A 14,941-nucleotide genomic window follows, 5' to 3' on the forward strand; every position below is an offset into this window, starting at 1 on the left:
GCTTTACGCAGGTTTTTGTTTGTTTTTTTGTAGTGCTTCATAACTTTGATTAGTGTGAAAGGAAGGATTTTATCTACTAATTGTTAATTTATTATTAAAAGGAATCTGTCATTGGATTTTATGTAATTTCAGAGCAGCATGATGTAGGGGAAGAGTGCCTGATTCCACTGATTTATGACTTATTAGGCCCTCCGTTGTTGTTTTACTGCAATCGGTGTTTTATCAGCAGGAGTTTATGAATCCATTCTTTGGGTGTCTTGTTCATCCTAGATGACTGCAGAGTAACCCCCTCCCCATCAATGATTAGCAGCTTTCTGTCAGTGTACAGTATACACAGAAAGCTGCCACTCAGTCGTGTGTGCAGAGTTATTCAGGGATCAACTTTTTGAGCTCTCCTAGATCTGCAGCAGAGAAAACGGTTATTTTATCAAAATGACAGCAAACAGACCAGTTAGCGACACATCAGTAGAATCAGGGTCTCAACCCCTACATATTGATGCCCTTAAATTATATAGCACAGATTCACATTAGATTATATAGCACAGATTCACATTAACCAGGTTGTCTTAGTATACAGCAGTATAGGGAAATTTGGTGTTGATATAGGGGATCTCATGTTTTAGAGCAGGGGTCAGGAACCTTTTTGGCTAAGGCTACTTTCACACATCAGTTTTTTGCCATCAGGTTCAATCCGGAAAAAAACGGGTAAAACGGATCCAGTACCGCATCCGTTTTTTCCCCATAGACTTGCATTGTTACCGGATTGTACCGGATGGCTTTGCGGTGCATCCGTTTTTTTCCGGATGCGGCAAAATAAATAAATGCGGCGGCCGGAGGCAACGTAGCTTGCAACGTTTTTTTGTCCGGCAAAAAAAACGCATCGCGCCGGATCCGGCGCGATACGGCGTGTTTTACAATAGAAGCCTATGGACGCCGGATCCGGCGTAATGCGGTAAAAAACGGATGCGGCCGCCGGATCCGTTTTTGTTAACTGCGCATGCACCAATGTAATTAACAAAACGGATCCAGCCAAAAACCGGACGAAAAGGATGCAAAAACGGATGCAAACCGTATCCACCGGATCCGTTTTTTAACGGATCCAGCATAACGGATCCGTTAAAAAAACGGATCCGGTGGATACGGTTTTCACTTTTTTTTCAGGATCCGTTGGATCAGGAAAAAAAAGGACAGTGCCTGAATACAGAAAACTGATGTGTGAAAGTAGCCTAAGGGTACTTTCACACATCCGGATTTTTGCTCTGCGGCACAATACGGCGTTCTGCAGAAAAACCGCAACCGGCTTTTGTAACGCCGATTGCGGTTTTTTTTTGCATTGACTTACATTAGTGCCGTATTGTGCCGTAGGGGCTTGCGTTCGGTCCGGTTTTTGCCGCATGCGGCAGATTTAGCCGATGCGGCGGCCGGATCGAACGTACCCTGCAACGTTTTTTGCTCCGGCAAAAAACACCGCATCGCGCCGCATCCGGCCGCTGCGGCGCATTTTTCAATGCATCCCTATGGAGGCCGGATGCGGCGCGATGCGGAAAAAACCGCATCCGGTCGCCGCATGCGGTATTTTCCACTGCGCATGCTCAGTAGCATGCCGCAACCGGAAAAAAACCGGACCGGCCGCATGTAAAAACTGATGCAAAGGATGCGGTGTTTTCACCGCATCCGTTGCATAGTTTTCACAGCCGGATTGAGCCGCAGGGCTCAAACCGGATGTGTGAAAGTAGCCTTAGAGAGCCGTAAACGCCACATATTTTGAAATATAATTCCGCGAGAGCCGTACAATATGTTTAAAGGGCCATTGACAGATCAATCGCTCCAATGTTCACTTAGTACAGCAAGGAATGCTCCTCCCTGCTGTATAAAGCCACAACTGGACTGAAACAATGGTAATTAGCAGTAAAAAAATCAAATAAATAACTTACATTGTGAACTTGCGATGCATGACATCAGTCCAGCAGTCTGGCTTCTTCTTTTTCCTGCGCATGACTGGAAGCTGGCATTCTTCCCACCTGATGTTGAGAGAATGCCAGCTTTGAGGCATTCGCAGAAGAAAGAAGCTGGAATATTGGACATGTCACACAACGCATTGTCAGTTATGTCAATTATCTATTTTATTATTTTACAGCGAATTATTGTTTAGGTCCAGCGGTGGCTTAGTGCAGCAGAGAGGAACACTCCTTTGTGTACTAAGTGACCGCTGGAGCAATTGTATCTGTCAGTGGCCCAGACACCTTGCTTCCCATACAGCCTGCACCCCCCATATCACACACACACACTGCTCCCCATACAGCCTGCACCCCCCAGATCTCACACACTACACCCCCATATGTCACATACCCTGCTTCCCATACAGCCTGCACCCCCCATATCACACACACACACTGCTCCCCATACAGCCTGCACCCCCCAGATCTCACACACACACTGCTCCCCATACAGCCTGCACCCCCCAGATCTCACACACACACTGCTCCCCATACAGCCTGCACCCCCCAGATCTCACACACACACTGCTCCCCATACTGCCTGCACCCCCCAGATCTCACACACTACACCCCCATATGTCACATACCCTGCTTCCCATACAGCCTGCACCCCCCATATCACACACACACACTGCTCCCCATACAGCCTGCACCCCCCAGATCTCACACACACACACTGCTCCCCATACAGCCTGCACCCCCCAGATCTCACACACACACTGCTCCCCATACAGCCTGCACCCCCCAGATCTCACACACTACACCCCCATATGTCACATACCATGCTTCCCATACAGTCTGCACCCCCCATATCACACACACACACTGCTCCCCATACAGCCTGCACCCCCCAGATCTCACACACACACTGCTCCCCATACAGCCTGCACCCCCCAGATCTCACACACACACTGCTCCCCATACAGCCTGCACCCCCCAGATCTCACACACTACACCCCCATATGTCACATACCCTGCTTCCCATACAGCCTGCACCCCCCATATCACACACACACACACACACTGCTCCCCATACAGCCTGCACCCCCCAGATCTCACACACACACTGCTCCCCATACAGCCTGCACCCCCCAGATCTCACACACACACTGCTCCCCATACAGCCTGCACCCCCCAGATCTCACACACACACTGCTCCCCATACAGCCTGCACCCCCCAGATCTCACACACTACACCCCCATATGTCACATACCCTGCTTCCCATACAGTCTGCACCCCCCATATCACACACACACACTGCTCCCCATACAGCCTGCACCCCCCAGATCTCACACACACACTGCTCCCCATACAGCCTGCACCCCCCAGATCTCACACACACACTGCTCCCCATACAGCCTGCACCCCCCAGATCTCACACACTACACCCCCATATGTCACATACCCTGCTTCCCATACAGCCTGCACCCCCCATATCACACACACACACTGCACCCCATACAGCCTGCACCCCCCAGATCTAACACACACACTGCTCCCCATACAGCCTGCACCCCCCAGATCTCACACACACACTGCTCCCCATACAGCCTGCACCCCCCAGATCTCACACACTACACCCCCATATGTCACATACCCTGCTTCCCATACAGTCTGCACCCCCCATATCACACACACACACACTGCTCCCCATACAGCCTGCACCCCCCAGATCTCACACACACACTGCTCCCCATACAGCCTGCACCCCCCAGATCTCACACACACACTGCTCCCCATACAGCCTGCACCCCCCAGATCTCACACACTACACCCCCATATGTCACATACCCTGCTTCCCATACAGCCTGCACCCCCCCATATCACACACACACACACTGCTCCCCATACAGCCTGCACCCCCCATATCACACACACACACTGCTCCCCATACAGCCTGCACCCCCCATATCACACACACACACTGCTCCCCATACAGCCTGCACCCCCATATCACACACACACACTGCTCCCCATACAGCCTGCACCCCCCATATCACACACACACACACACTGCTCCCCATACAGCCTGCACCCCCCATATCACACACACACACTGCTCCCCATACAGCCTGCACCCCCCATATCACACACACACACTGCTCCCCATACAGCCTGCACCCCCCATATCACACACACACACTGCTCCCCATACAGCCTGCACCCCCCAGATCTCACACACTACACCCCCATATCTCACACACCCTGCTTCCCATACAGCCTACACCCCCCATATCACACACACACACACTGCTCCCCATACGGCCTGCACCCCCCATATCCCACACACACACTGCTTCCCATACAGCCTGCACCCCCCAGATCTCACACACTACACCCCCATATGTCACATACCCTGCTTCCCATACAGCCTGCACCCCCCATATCACACACAATACACCCCCATATCTCACACACCCTGCTCACATATCTCACCCTGCCTGTACCCAAACTTACCCCTCTCAAACACTCTGCACCCCTTCACATCCTTCTGTCAGTCTGCATCCCTCATATGCCCCTCACCCTGCAGCCCCCCTCACCCTCATGTCCCCTCTTTTCTTATTACCAGTCATCATGTGTCCATTATCTCCTTCAGGATTCAGTATCTTGCTTTCTGCCCGGCATCCTGTGTCTCCTCCCACACAGTCACATGGGCGTGACATCATCGCAGGTCCTGCAGGATGGAGATTCCGTCTGCTGTGCAGGTCAGGAGCGCTCCTGCAGCTCAGACATGGCTGGTGGCCTCTCCAGGTCAGGGGCCCCTCTACTGACACTGGGCTCCCCTGACTCACAGTTCGGCCACTACACAGCAGCACTACACATAGACGCAGAGCAGCTGCCGGGCCCCTATGTGTACTAGTGCCGCTGTGTAGTGGCCGGCCTGTGAGTCAGGGGAGCCCAGTGTCAGTAGAGTGGCGGCTCACTCATTCCCCCGCTGATCCGGTCTCCTCGGCGCATCGTCCATTGCTGTCGCTCGCTGACCTCTCAGCAGGCGCGCAGTGATGACGTCACCGCGCTCGCTGCAGAGCTGTCAGAAGAACGCCGACAGTCACAGCTGGGAGAATGATAAGAGAGGGAGCGCCGCTCACTCTCTCATCATTGCTCTCAATTGTGCTGGCGCCGGCCCTGATCCTTTCCATAGACAGGTAGGAGCCCTGTCTGCGAGCCAGATACGGCCATCAAAAGAGCCATATCTGGCTCGCGAGCCATAGGTTCCCGACCCCTGTTTTAGAGGTTTGTCAGAATGGAGAGTTTGGAGGACTTAGCATATTTTGTTATTATGTAGACATCTAGTTATCAGTGTGCACACTTAGGGTACCGTCTCACTAAATGACGTACCAGCGATTCCGACCACGATACTACCTGGTCAGGATCGCTGGTACGTCGCAACAGGGTCGCTAGTGAGCTGTCAATCAGGCAGATCTCACCAGCGACCAGCCACCAGCGACTCGTGTAACGATGCTGCGCTTGGTAACCAGGGTAAATATCGGGTAACTAAGAAAAGCGCTTTGCTTGATTACCCGATATTTACCCTGGTTACCAGCGTACACCGCCTACAGGCTGCCAGCGCTGGCTCCCTGTATACGTAACTAGGGTACACATCGGGTTACTAAGTAAAGCGCTTTGCTTAGTTACCTGATATTTACCCTGGCTACGTGTGCAGGGAGCCAGCGCTGGCAGCCTGTAAGCAGTGTACGCTGGTAACCAGGGTAAATATCAGGTAACCAAGCAAAGCGCTTTGCTTAGTTACCCGAAATTTACCCTGGTTATCAGCGTATGCTGCTTACACAGAGTCGGTGCTCGTTGGTCTCCCGCCGTCAAACACGCCGATGTGTGCTGCACAGCGGGAGACCAACGAGCAAAAAATGAACCAGAACAGTGTGTAACGATCAGCGATTTCACAGCAGGGGCCAGATCGCTGCTTAGTGTCACACACAACGAGATCGCTGATGAGGTCACTGGTACGTCACAAAACTGGTGACTCAGCAGCGATCTCGCTATGTGAGAAGTACCCCTTAGGTGTCCCACTAGTGGGAAACACAAGCATCAGCTTATCACTAGGGATCCTTTCTAATAAGGGGAGGCTTGTAAAATGGATAACCTCTTTTAATATGAGGACCACTTTGTTATTTTGAGTATTTTCTTCATCGTTCCTTATGGGAGACCCAGACCATTGGTGTATAGCTTCTGCCTCCGGAGGACACACAAAGTACTACACTAAAAAGTGTAGCTCCTCCCTCCTAGCATATACACCCCCTGGATAATCAAATATAGCCAGTTCAATGCTTTGTGTTCAGGAGGCACACATCCACACATGCAGTCTCATCTGATTTTGATTTTAAAGAGTTTGAAGAAAAGCGGGTCCAAGCCTGGACTCCCGGCATGTCCCTTCTCACCCCACTGTGTCGGCGGTGTTGTTAAGGTTGATTTCAAGGCTGGAGCCTTACATGCCGCGCTCCTTCACCATCCCTCGGGCTCTGGCTTGAAGTGGGAGCCAGCACGGTTCTCACTGCTTTGCAGGAGACCGGTCTCCATCCGCAGCCCTTTCAGGACCCTGCCGGACGGAGCACTCATCCCTCAGGGACCTGGCCCTGCGTCTCACAAGCTAAGTATTGAGACGTTATTGTCAGGGGGGTCCCTTGCACTTTAATGTTGGGGAGAGTGTGTTATGTAACCTTTTGTGACATTTCCGGCCGGTTCTCCGGTTTTCACCAGAGAACCGCGCCGAGGGTGCCTGCGCGCCGGCCGCATTGTAAAATTTAGGCCCCGGCTTCGGCTGCGGCCTACTTTCGTTTTCACTGCCCCTGCATGTCAGTCATGCAGAGGGACAGTGCGGCGCCGCCCACCGGCCGTTCAGCACAGGGGAGGACACTCCTCTCTGAGGAGATGTTTCCCTCCCCTGTATATCTCCTTGGCCCTCCGGTTCCCGCTCTTGGACTAGGCCCCGCCCCCCTCCTCACTCCGGCGCCATTTTATCAGCGTTCTCACACTGATCGGCGCTGGCTGCTGCATCTCTGCAACCTGTCTGGGGGTCCGAGCTGTGGGATCCGGAGGGCACACAAAACGGTCTGGTAAGCCACAACCTCTGGTTGTGGACTTTCTTATACACTCTCTGGGGGTCATTCTGAAGGAGTGTGTTCTTTACTGCAGAGCCTCCACCTCAGCAGCATGTCTCACACTAGGAGCAAGGCTGCAAGGCTGTACTCAATATGCACTGCATGTAAGCTCGTACTGCCTGAACCGAGCACATATCCTCATTGTGATGCCTGCTCTAACATGGTGGTGCCTCAGCCTGGAGTCTCCCCAGTGGTCCCTCCGGCTGCTCCGGCCCCGGTGGCTGAACCCCCGGCTTGGGTAGAATTGTTTTCTAAGTCTATCTCCCAGTCCTACGCCGACTCCATGGGACAGCTGTCTCGGACTCTGCTGTCCATGCATCAGCCCCCTTCTCAGGGCGCCTCTGCTGCTTCGGCTCGCTCTGCAGAGCTCACAGAGGATTCTTCATCTGCTCCCATACCCCGTCCTCCTAAAAGGAGACCCAGGGTCCCCTCTCCTTCCTTGTCCCGCGGCTCCGATTCACGAGCCGACTCGCAGGACGAGGAGGATGTCTTTACTGGGGGCTCAGACGCTACCTCCATGTGCCCCATTGATCTGACCGAGGGTGATGCAGATGTGAGTGATTTGATTGCGTCCATTAATTCTGTACTGGACCTCAATCCGCCAGTATCAGAGGAGCAACCCTCTCTGGCAGAAAAGCACCAGTTTACCTTGCCTAAGAGGACAAGGAGTGTGTTCTTTAACCACTCCAGTTTTCAAGCCACTGTGTCCAAGCCCAGAGCCTGTCCTGACAAACGCTTCCCAAAGCGTGGTTCTGATGACCGTTTTCCTTTTCCACCAGAGGTGGTCAAGGAGTGGGCTCACTCACCAAAGGTAGACCCTCCGGTGTCTAGACTCTCAGCCTGGACAGTTGTATCTGTGGCTGATGGCACCTCACTTAAGGATCCCACTGACCGCCAGGTTGACCTCCTGGCCAAGTCTGTCTATGAGGCGGCAGGGGCCTCGTTCTCCCCATCCTTTGCAGCAGTGTGGCCTCTCAAAGCCATCTCTGCTTCCCTAGAGGAGATGCATTCCCTCACAAGGGACTCTATGCCTGAATTGGTTACCTTAACTTCCCAGGCTTCAGCCTTTTCAGCCTACGCCATGTCTGCCATGCTGGAGGCCTCTCACCGCACTGCGGTGGCCTCCGCTAATTCCCTCGCTATACGCAGGATCTTGTGGCTTCGACAGTGGAGGGCAGATGCTTCCTCAAAGAAGTACCTTGCTGGGCTCCCATTTGCTGGGTCCAGGCTGTTCGGTGAACAACTGGATGAAATAATTAAGGAGGCTACTGGCGGGAAGAGTACTTCCTTGCCACAGACTAAAACCAGGAAACCTGTCCAGGGCAGGAACCAGTCGAGGTTTCGTTCCTTTCGTTCCTCTAACTGGTCGTCCTCCAAGCCCTCGGCCTCGTCCACTAACTCAGCCAAGGACCAGAAGCCCACCTGGCGCAAGAAGCCGCGTCCACAAAAGTCCGCAGGAGCTGCTGCCACCAAGGCAGCCTCCTCTTGACTATCTGGCCGAGCCAGCAACGTCCTTGGTCGGTGGCAGGCTCTCCCACTTTGGCGACGTGTGGTTTCAACACGTCTCCGATCAGTGGGTGCGGGATATCATCTCCCACGGCTACAGGATAGAGTTCTCTTCCAGCCCGCCAAACAGATTTTTTCTGTCAACTTCCCCCTGCTCCAAGGCCGCCGCCTTCTCTCAGGCCGTGGCATCCTTGCAGGCCAACGGAGTAATTGTACCGGTTCCCGCCAGGGAACGGTTCAGAGGTTTTTACTCAAATCTCTTCCTAGTCCCCAAAAAGGACTGTTCCTTCCGGCCCATCCTGGATCTCAAGCTTCTCAACAAGCATGTTCAGGTGCGGCACTTTCGCATGGAGTCTCTGCGATCAGTCATTGCCTCAATGACCCAAGGAGATTTCCTGGCATCCATCGACATCAGATATGCCTATCTGCATGTGCCAATTGCAGTTTCACACCAGCGTTGGCTACGTTTTGCAATCGGAGAGGAACATTTCCAATTCGTGGCTCTCCCCTTCGGGTTAGCCACGGCCCCTCGAGTATTTACCAAGGTCATGGCAGCAGTGGTTACGGTTCTGCACCTCCAGGGGTTGGCAGTGATCCCTTACCTGGACGACCTTCTTGTCAAGGCTTCATCCAGCGCCGACTGTCAGCGGAGTGTCTCGCTCACTCTCGCCACTCTTGTTCAATTCGGGTAGCTTGTCAATCTGCCCAAGTCCACTCTGACCCCGACCCAAAAACTCACGTACCTAGGGATGCAATTCGAGACTCTGCCGGCACTTGTCAAGCTGCCCTTAGTCAAACAGCAGTCCCTCCATCTGGCGGTGCGCTCTCTGTTGAGGCCCCGCCGTCATTCCATCAGGCACCTCCATGCAGGTGCTGGGTCAGATGGTGGCATCAATGGAAGCGGTTCCCTTTGCCCAGTTCCATCTGCGTCCTCTGCAGCTGGACATTCTCCGCTGTTGGGACAAGCGGACTTCTTCCTTGCACAGGTTGGTGGCTCTGTCGCCACAGACCAGGAGCTCTCTTCAGTGGTGGCTTCGGCTCCTCTCTCTGTCTCAGGGACGCTCCTTCCTGACCCCGTCCTGGGTGATCCTCACCACGGATGCCAGTGTATCCGGCTGGGGAGCAGTATTTCTCCACCACCGAGCACAGGGCACTTGGACTCCGTCCGAATCAGCCCTCTCGATCAATGTGCTGGAAATCAGTGCTGTGCTCTTAGCTCTCGTAGCCTTTCACCACCTGTTGGCGGGCAAGCACATTCGAGTCCAGTCAGACAACGCGACAGCAGTTGCCTACATCAATCACCAGGGCGGGACTCGCAGCCGCCTGGCAATGTTGGAGGTTCAACGCATCCTTCAGTGGACGGAGGACTCAAAGTCCACCATATCCGCAGTCCACATCCCAGGCGTAGAAAACTGGGAGGCAGATTATCTCAGCCGTCAAACCGTGGACAACGGCGAGTGGGCTCTGCATCCGGCAGTGTTCCGGTCGATCTGCCGCAAGTGGGGCACTCCGGAAGTGGATCTAATGGCATCCCGGCACAACAACAAGGTCCCGGTTTACGTGGCTCGCTCCCACGATCCTCAGGCCTTTGCAGCGGACGCGCTGGTTCAGGATTGGTCCCAGTTCCGTCTGTCTTACGTGTTTCCCCCTCTAGCTCTCTTGCCCAGAGTCCTGCGCAAGATCAGAATGGAGGGCCGTCGGGTCATACTCATTGCTCCAGACTGGCCCAGGCGAGCTTGGTACCCAGACCTGCTCCATCTGTCTTTAGAGGTGCCGTGGCATCTCCCGGACCGCCCAGACCTTCTCTCAGAAGGTCCATTTTTCCGCCAGAATTCTGCAGCTCTCAGATTGACGGCGTGGCTCTTGAGTCCTGGATCCTGACGGCTTCCGGCATTCCTCCCGAAGTCATCTCCACTATGACTCAGGCTCGGAAGTCTTCCTCGGCCAAAATTTACCACAGGACTTGGAGGATTTTCCTGTCCTGGTGTCGTTCTTCTGGCCATGCCCCTTGGCCTTTTTCCCTGCCGACCCTTCTGTCCTTCCTGCAGTCTGGTCTGCAGCTAGGACTATCCCTCAATTCCCTCAAGGGACAGGTCTCGGCTCTGTCAGTGTTGTTCCAGCGGCGTATCGCCCGGCTGGCTCAGGTGCGCACCTTCATGCAGGGCGCATCTCACATCATTCCGCCTTACCGGCGGCCTCTGGATCCCTGGAACCTTAATCTGGTCCTCACGGCCTTGCAGAAACCCCCTTTTGAGCCACTTAGGGAGGTTTCTTTGTCTCGTCTTTCACAGAAAGTGGTCTTTCTAGTGGCCATAACTTCCCTCAGGAGAGTCTCTGATTTGGCTGCGCTCTCTTCGTAGTCACCTTTTTTGGTTTTTCATCAAGACAAGGTGGTTCTCCGTCCGACTCCGGACTTTCTTCCTAAGGTGGTATCTCCTTTCCACCTTAACCAGGATATTTCCCTGCCTTCCTTTTGTCCGGCTCCTGTTCATCGCTTTGAAAAAGCGTTGCATACTCTGGATCTGGTGCGGGCGCTCCGGATCTATGTGTCTCGCACCGCTGCTCTTAGGCGGTGCACCTCTTTTTGTGCTGACCACTGGTCGGCGTAAGGGCCTCTCTGCTTCTAAGCCGACCCTAGCTCGTTGGATTAGGTCGGCCATTTCCGATGCCTACCAGTGTACTCAAGTGCCTCCCCCGCCGGGGATCAAGGCACACTCGACCAGAGCTGTCGGTGCCTCTTGGGCTTTCAGGCACCAGGCTACGGCTCAGCAGGTCTGTCAGGCTGCCACTCGGTCCAGTCTGCATACCTTTTTTGACGCACTACCAAGTGCATGCTCATGCTTCGGCAGATGCGAGCTTGGGCAGACGCATCCTTCAGGCGGCTGTCGCCCATTTGTGAAGTTAGGTTTTGCCTACTTCTCAGTTTTCTGTTTATTCCCACCCATGGACTGCTTTGAGACGTCCCATGGTCTGGGTCTCCCATAAGGAACGATGAAGAAAAAGAGAATTTTGTTTACTTACCGTAAATTCTTTTTCTTATAGTTCCGACATGGGAGACCCAGCACCCTCCCTGTTGCCTGTTGGCAGTTTTCTTGTTCCGTGTGTTTTCACCGGCTGTTGTTGTAGACAGAGGTTCCGGTTGTTCCGGGTTTTGCTCTATCTCTACTTGTGGGTGGATGTCCTCCTTCAGCTTTTGCACTAAACTGGCTATATTTGGTTATCCAGGGGGTGTATATGCTAGGAGGGAGGAGCTACACTTTTTAGTGTAGTACTTTGTGTGTCCTCCGGAGGCAGAAGCTATACACCCATGGTCTGGGTCTCCCATGTCGGAACTATAAGAAAAAGAATTTACGGTAAGTAAACAAAATTCTCTTTTTTGTCTTTTTCACACTTATATCTACCTTTTAGTCCATCTTGAAGCAAAAGCTGCTACCTCAGATTCTCAATGCGATTTTCCCCATCATGTGCGCTGAGCCTCCCGCTGGGCAGCTGGACCCGGAAGATGAAGAAGAGGAGGAGGATGAGTTGTTGGAAGGAGAAGCGGAGATGCAGTTACCCAAACACTATGCAGTTCAGGTGAGACACAGAAAACATGAACTCACTTGTTGACACTTTATCCAAAACAATTGTTAAAGGGAATCTGTCATCAGGTTTTTGTTACTTCATCTAAGGTCATCAAGATGTAGGCAAAGAGATTCTGAATCCAACGATGTATCCCTTAGATTGCTGTGTGCAGCGGTTCTGACACAATCAGAATTTTTTAGATTTAGCCATGCAGCAATGCTAAATAAAACTGCTCCCACCCACACCAGGTTGTCTATATACAAAGTCTCTAGACAGTGAGCTTCTAATCGAAAGAGGGGGTAGAGTTGGACAACATGGCAGGCAGACACAGTAATGATAATGTCTTAGTTATAAAACACTCAGTTTAAGTAAACAGAAGCACAGGAGGGAACTTGACATACCTGTATTTCTGTGGTTTAACCCCTACAGCATGCTATCCACAGATTAAATAGCAACTGACAGATTCACTTTAATCTGTGGAATTCTGCTTATTTTTTTTTTTCTTTTTATCAGGAATTGTTTCCTTAAATAGTGCAAAATATTTATAGACTTAATGTGAAATTGACATTGGCTACATTTGCGATGTTTTGGGGTTAGATTTAATACTAGTCTTCACTGGGGCTGGGATTATTTACAGATAATGCCTTGTTACTAGTGTACTGAGTTTGTTCTCTTGTTTTTTTTGTACTCCAGGTTATTGATATATTGGCACTTCATCTACCTCCTGAGAAATTGTTTCATCAGCTGGTATGCAAACACCATCGCTTACTATAACCAATGAATCTATATTTTGTCCATTGATGTTTTTAGTTGTCCATTGATATTTTCTATTCTTAACTTTCTTCCCTTAGGCATACAGTTTTTCACTTTATTTGATTGTAGGGGGTTCTTCGAGAAGGTGTCCAAAATGAACACTGTGAAGTATTTAAGGCTGTAACCCATCCTATACACGCATTCCTCTCGGGCAGATTAGGCCGCATCGGTATGAGAGTAACTGATCTTCTCACTTGGCCTTAAAGGTTCACAATTGTCCATGGAGCAGGGCTGAAACAGGAGTAGAAAAGCCTGTGCGGCTCAGCCAGCTGATGAGAATTTTTTTTCTTTCTTCAAATCTTCTAGTTTAAAACCTTTAACAAAGCATGGAACTGGAGAAAAACTTTCAGCGGAACGTCCTTTTTCTTTATCGCTTCATTGGTAGGCACAGGAATCCATGGGTGTATGCTACTGACACTAGGTGAAAAAAGTGAAAAGTTAACTCCTCCTCAGCAGGTTACACCCACAAACTGGAACCAAATGAATCAGTTTTATATTAGTGTCAGTAGTAGTCAGACAATGTCTATTCCCAGACCCGTTTCTACCGTTAGTTTGTTGTCTTTCTTTTATTGTTTTCCTTTTTAATTTCAGATACAGCATGTGATGTGGGAAACAGAGTTGAAACAGTGCTGAAAATGTAACACTGCATCGTCTCTGGTCTACACGGCAGGACCATAACTTAACTCATGAAGAGTGTTTGGGTGATCAGGCGGACGGTCCTTGCCATCCATCTCCAGCCCACTCGTCTACCATAGCGAGACGACTGCATGGAGGAAAGACAGATTCTTATCTTAGTGATTCCCCCCTCTGGAGTCCCTCATATCAGTCTTTTTACGTACGAATAGTATGTCGGGGTCTCATCTTCAAGAAAAGGTACTCTACATCTTCTTCCAGGCATGCAGGCAGTGGAGCTCCTAGTCTACAAGAGACTCTCTTCCTTATTCCCTCTCCTCCGTCACTTGTTCAACCACTGCTCTTGTCTTGCTGCTCCCTAAATTTAGGCCCTGGCTTGTGCTGCACTCTACTCATACCACATAACCACGCCCCCTTCTCTTCTCATTCAGTCTGGCGTGTGCTGTCATTCATGATTACTTGCACACTTTTTTTTGCTGCCCACACCTCCTCTCTTTAGCCTATTTAGCCAGACTTTGTAGCAGGATCCTCCATAATAGCACATCATTCCTGCTCATCTAGACCCAGCCGCTTACCAACTACCCTTCTGCTCTCCAGCTAATCTGGACGTCACAGCAGTGATCTCTGCACTGGTGTTTCCCTCCTATCTTCAGGACCAGGGAGGCTCTGCTAAATCTTTCATAGACATAATTCTTCTTCTTTCCCTTTTTTCTTTTTTCCTTCATACCTAACCCCTTAGAGGATTGCCCTGCTATCCTCTTGCCATATTCATGCACACTTTCCCTCAAGTCAACCTGGAGCCCTCTGCCCCGATTGCAGCCACCCTTTGCTTATTGCCTCACAGGAGCTCACAACCGGCCCGTGAAAACATCGTGCCTTCTCTCACCCTGATTGGACCATGGCTCTGTCTTAGTTTGACGCTGACCTAACCAAAGATTCTCAGACCATGGAATTGGTCATTTAGCGTCTGCCATCTGTGAATCCTAGCTACCCTGCACCAACATGGCGGAACGAACAAGAGATCTTGTTAGTGGATTTGAACAAGTTCTTTAGATCTCCTTCTCCCATTGTTGGTTGCCTTTTTCTGAAGTTAAAACAATTCAGAAAATGGACCTCCGATCTGAGACTAAAGGGTGCTTTACACACTGCGACATCGCTAGCGATCTTGTTATCGATGTGACATGCCAGATCGCACATACGATTTGCCGAGATCGCACATGTGACAGGCGCTATGAAAAATGTGCGATCTCGGCAAATCTTATCTGCGATCTGGCGTGTCACATCGCTAAAGAGATCGCTAGCGATATCGC

At 51.5% G+C, this 14,941-nt stretch overlaps 1 protein-coding gene across 1 annotated transcript in view; it reads left to right on the plus strand.

The window, feature by feature from the left end:
• The window catches only part of IPO4 (importin 4), a 298,714-nt gene that overhangs the window by 88,856 nt on the left and 194,917 nt on the right, over nt 1–14,941 (plus strand). Inside the window, exons 10-11 of the mRNA XM_075340711.1 lie at nt 12,030–12,197; nt 12,879–12,932. Of these exons, the coding sequence (XP_075196826.1) occupies nt 12,030–12,197; nt 12,879–12,932 (222 nt within the window). The remainder of the gene's footprint in view (nt 1–12,029; nt 12,198–12,878; nt 12,933–14,941) is intronic.

This window comes from Anomaloglossus baeobatrachus, chromosome 1 (assembly GCF_048569485.1).
Source record: "Anomaloglossus baeobatrachus isolate aAnoBae1 chromosome 1, aAnoBae1.hap1, whole genome shotgun sequence".
Lineage (NCBI taxonomy): Eukaryota > Metazoa > Chordata > Amphibia > Anura > Aromobatidae > Anomaloglossus > Anomaloglossus baeobatrachus.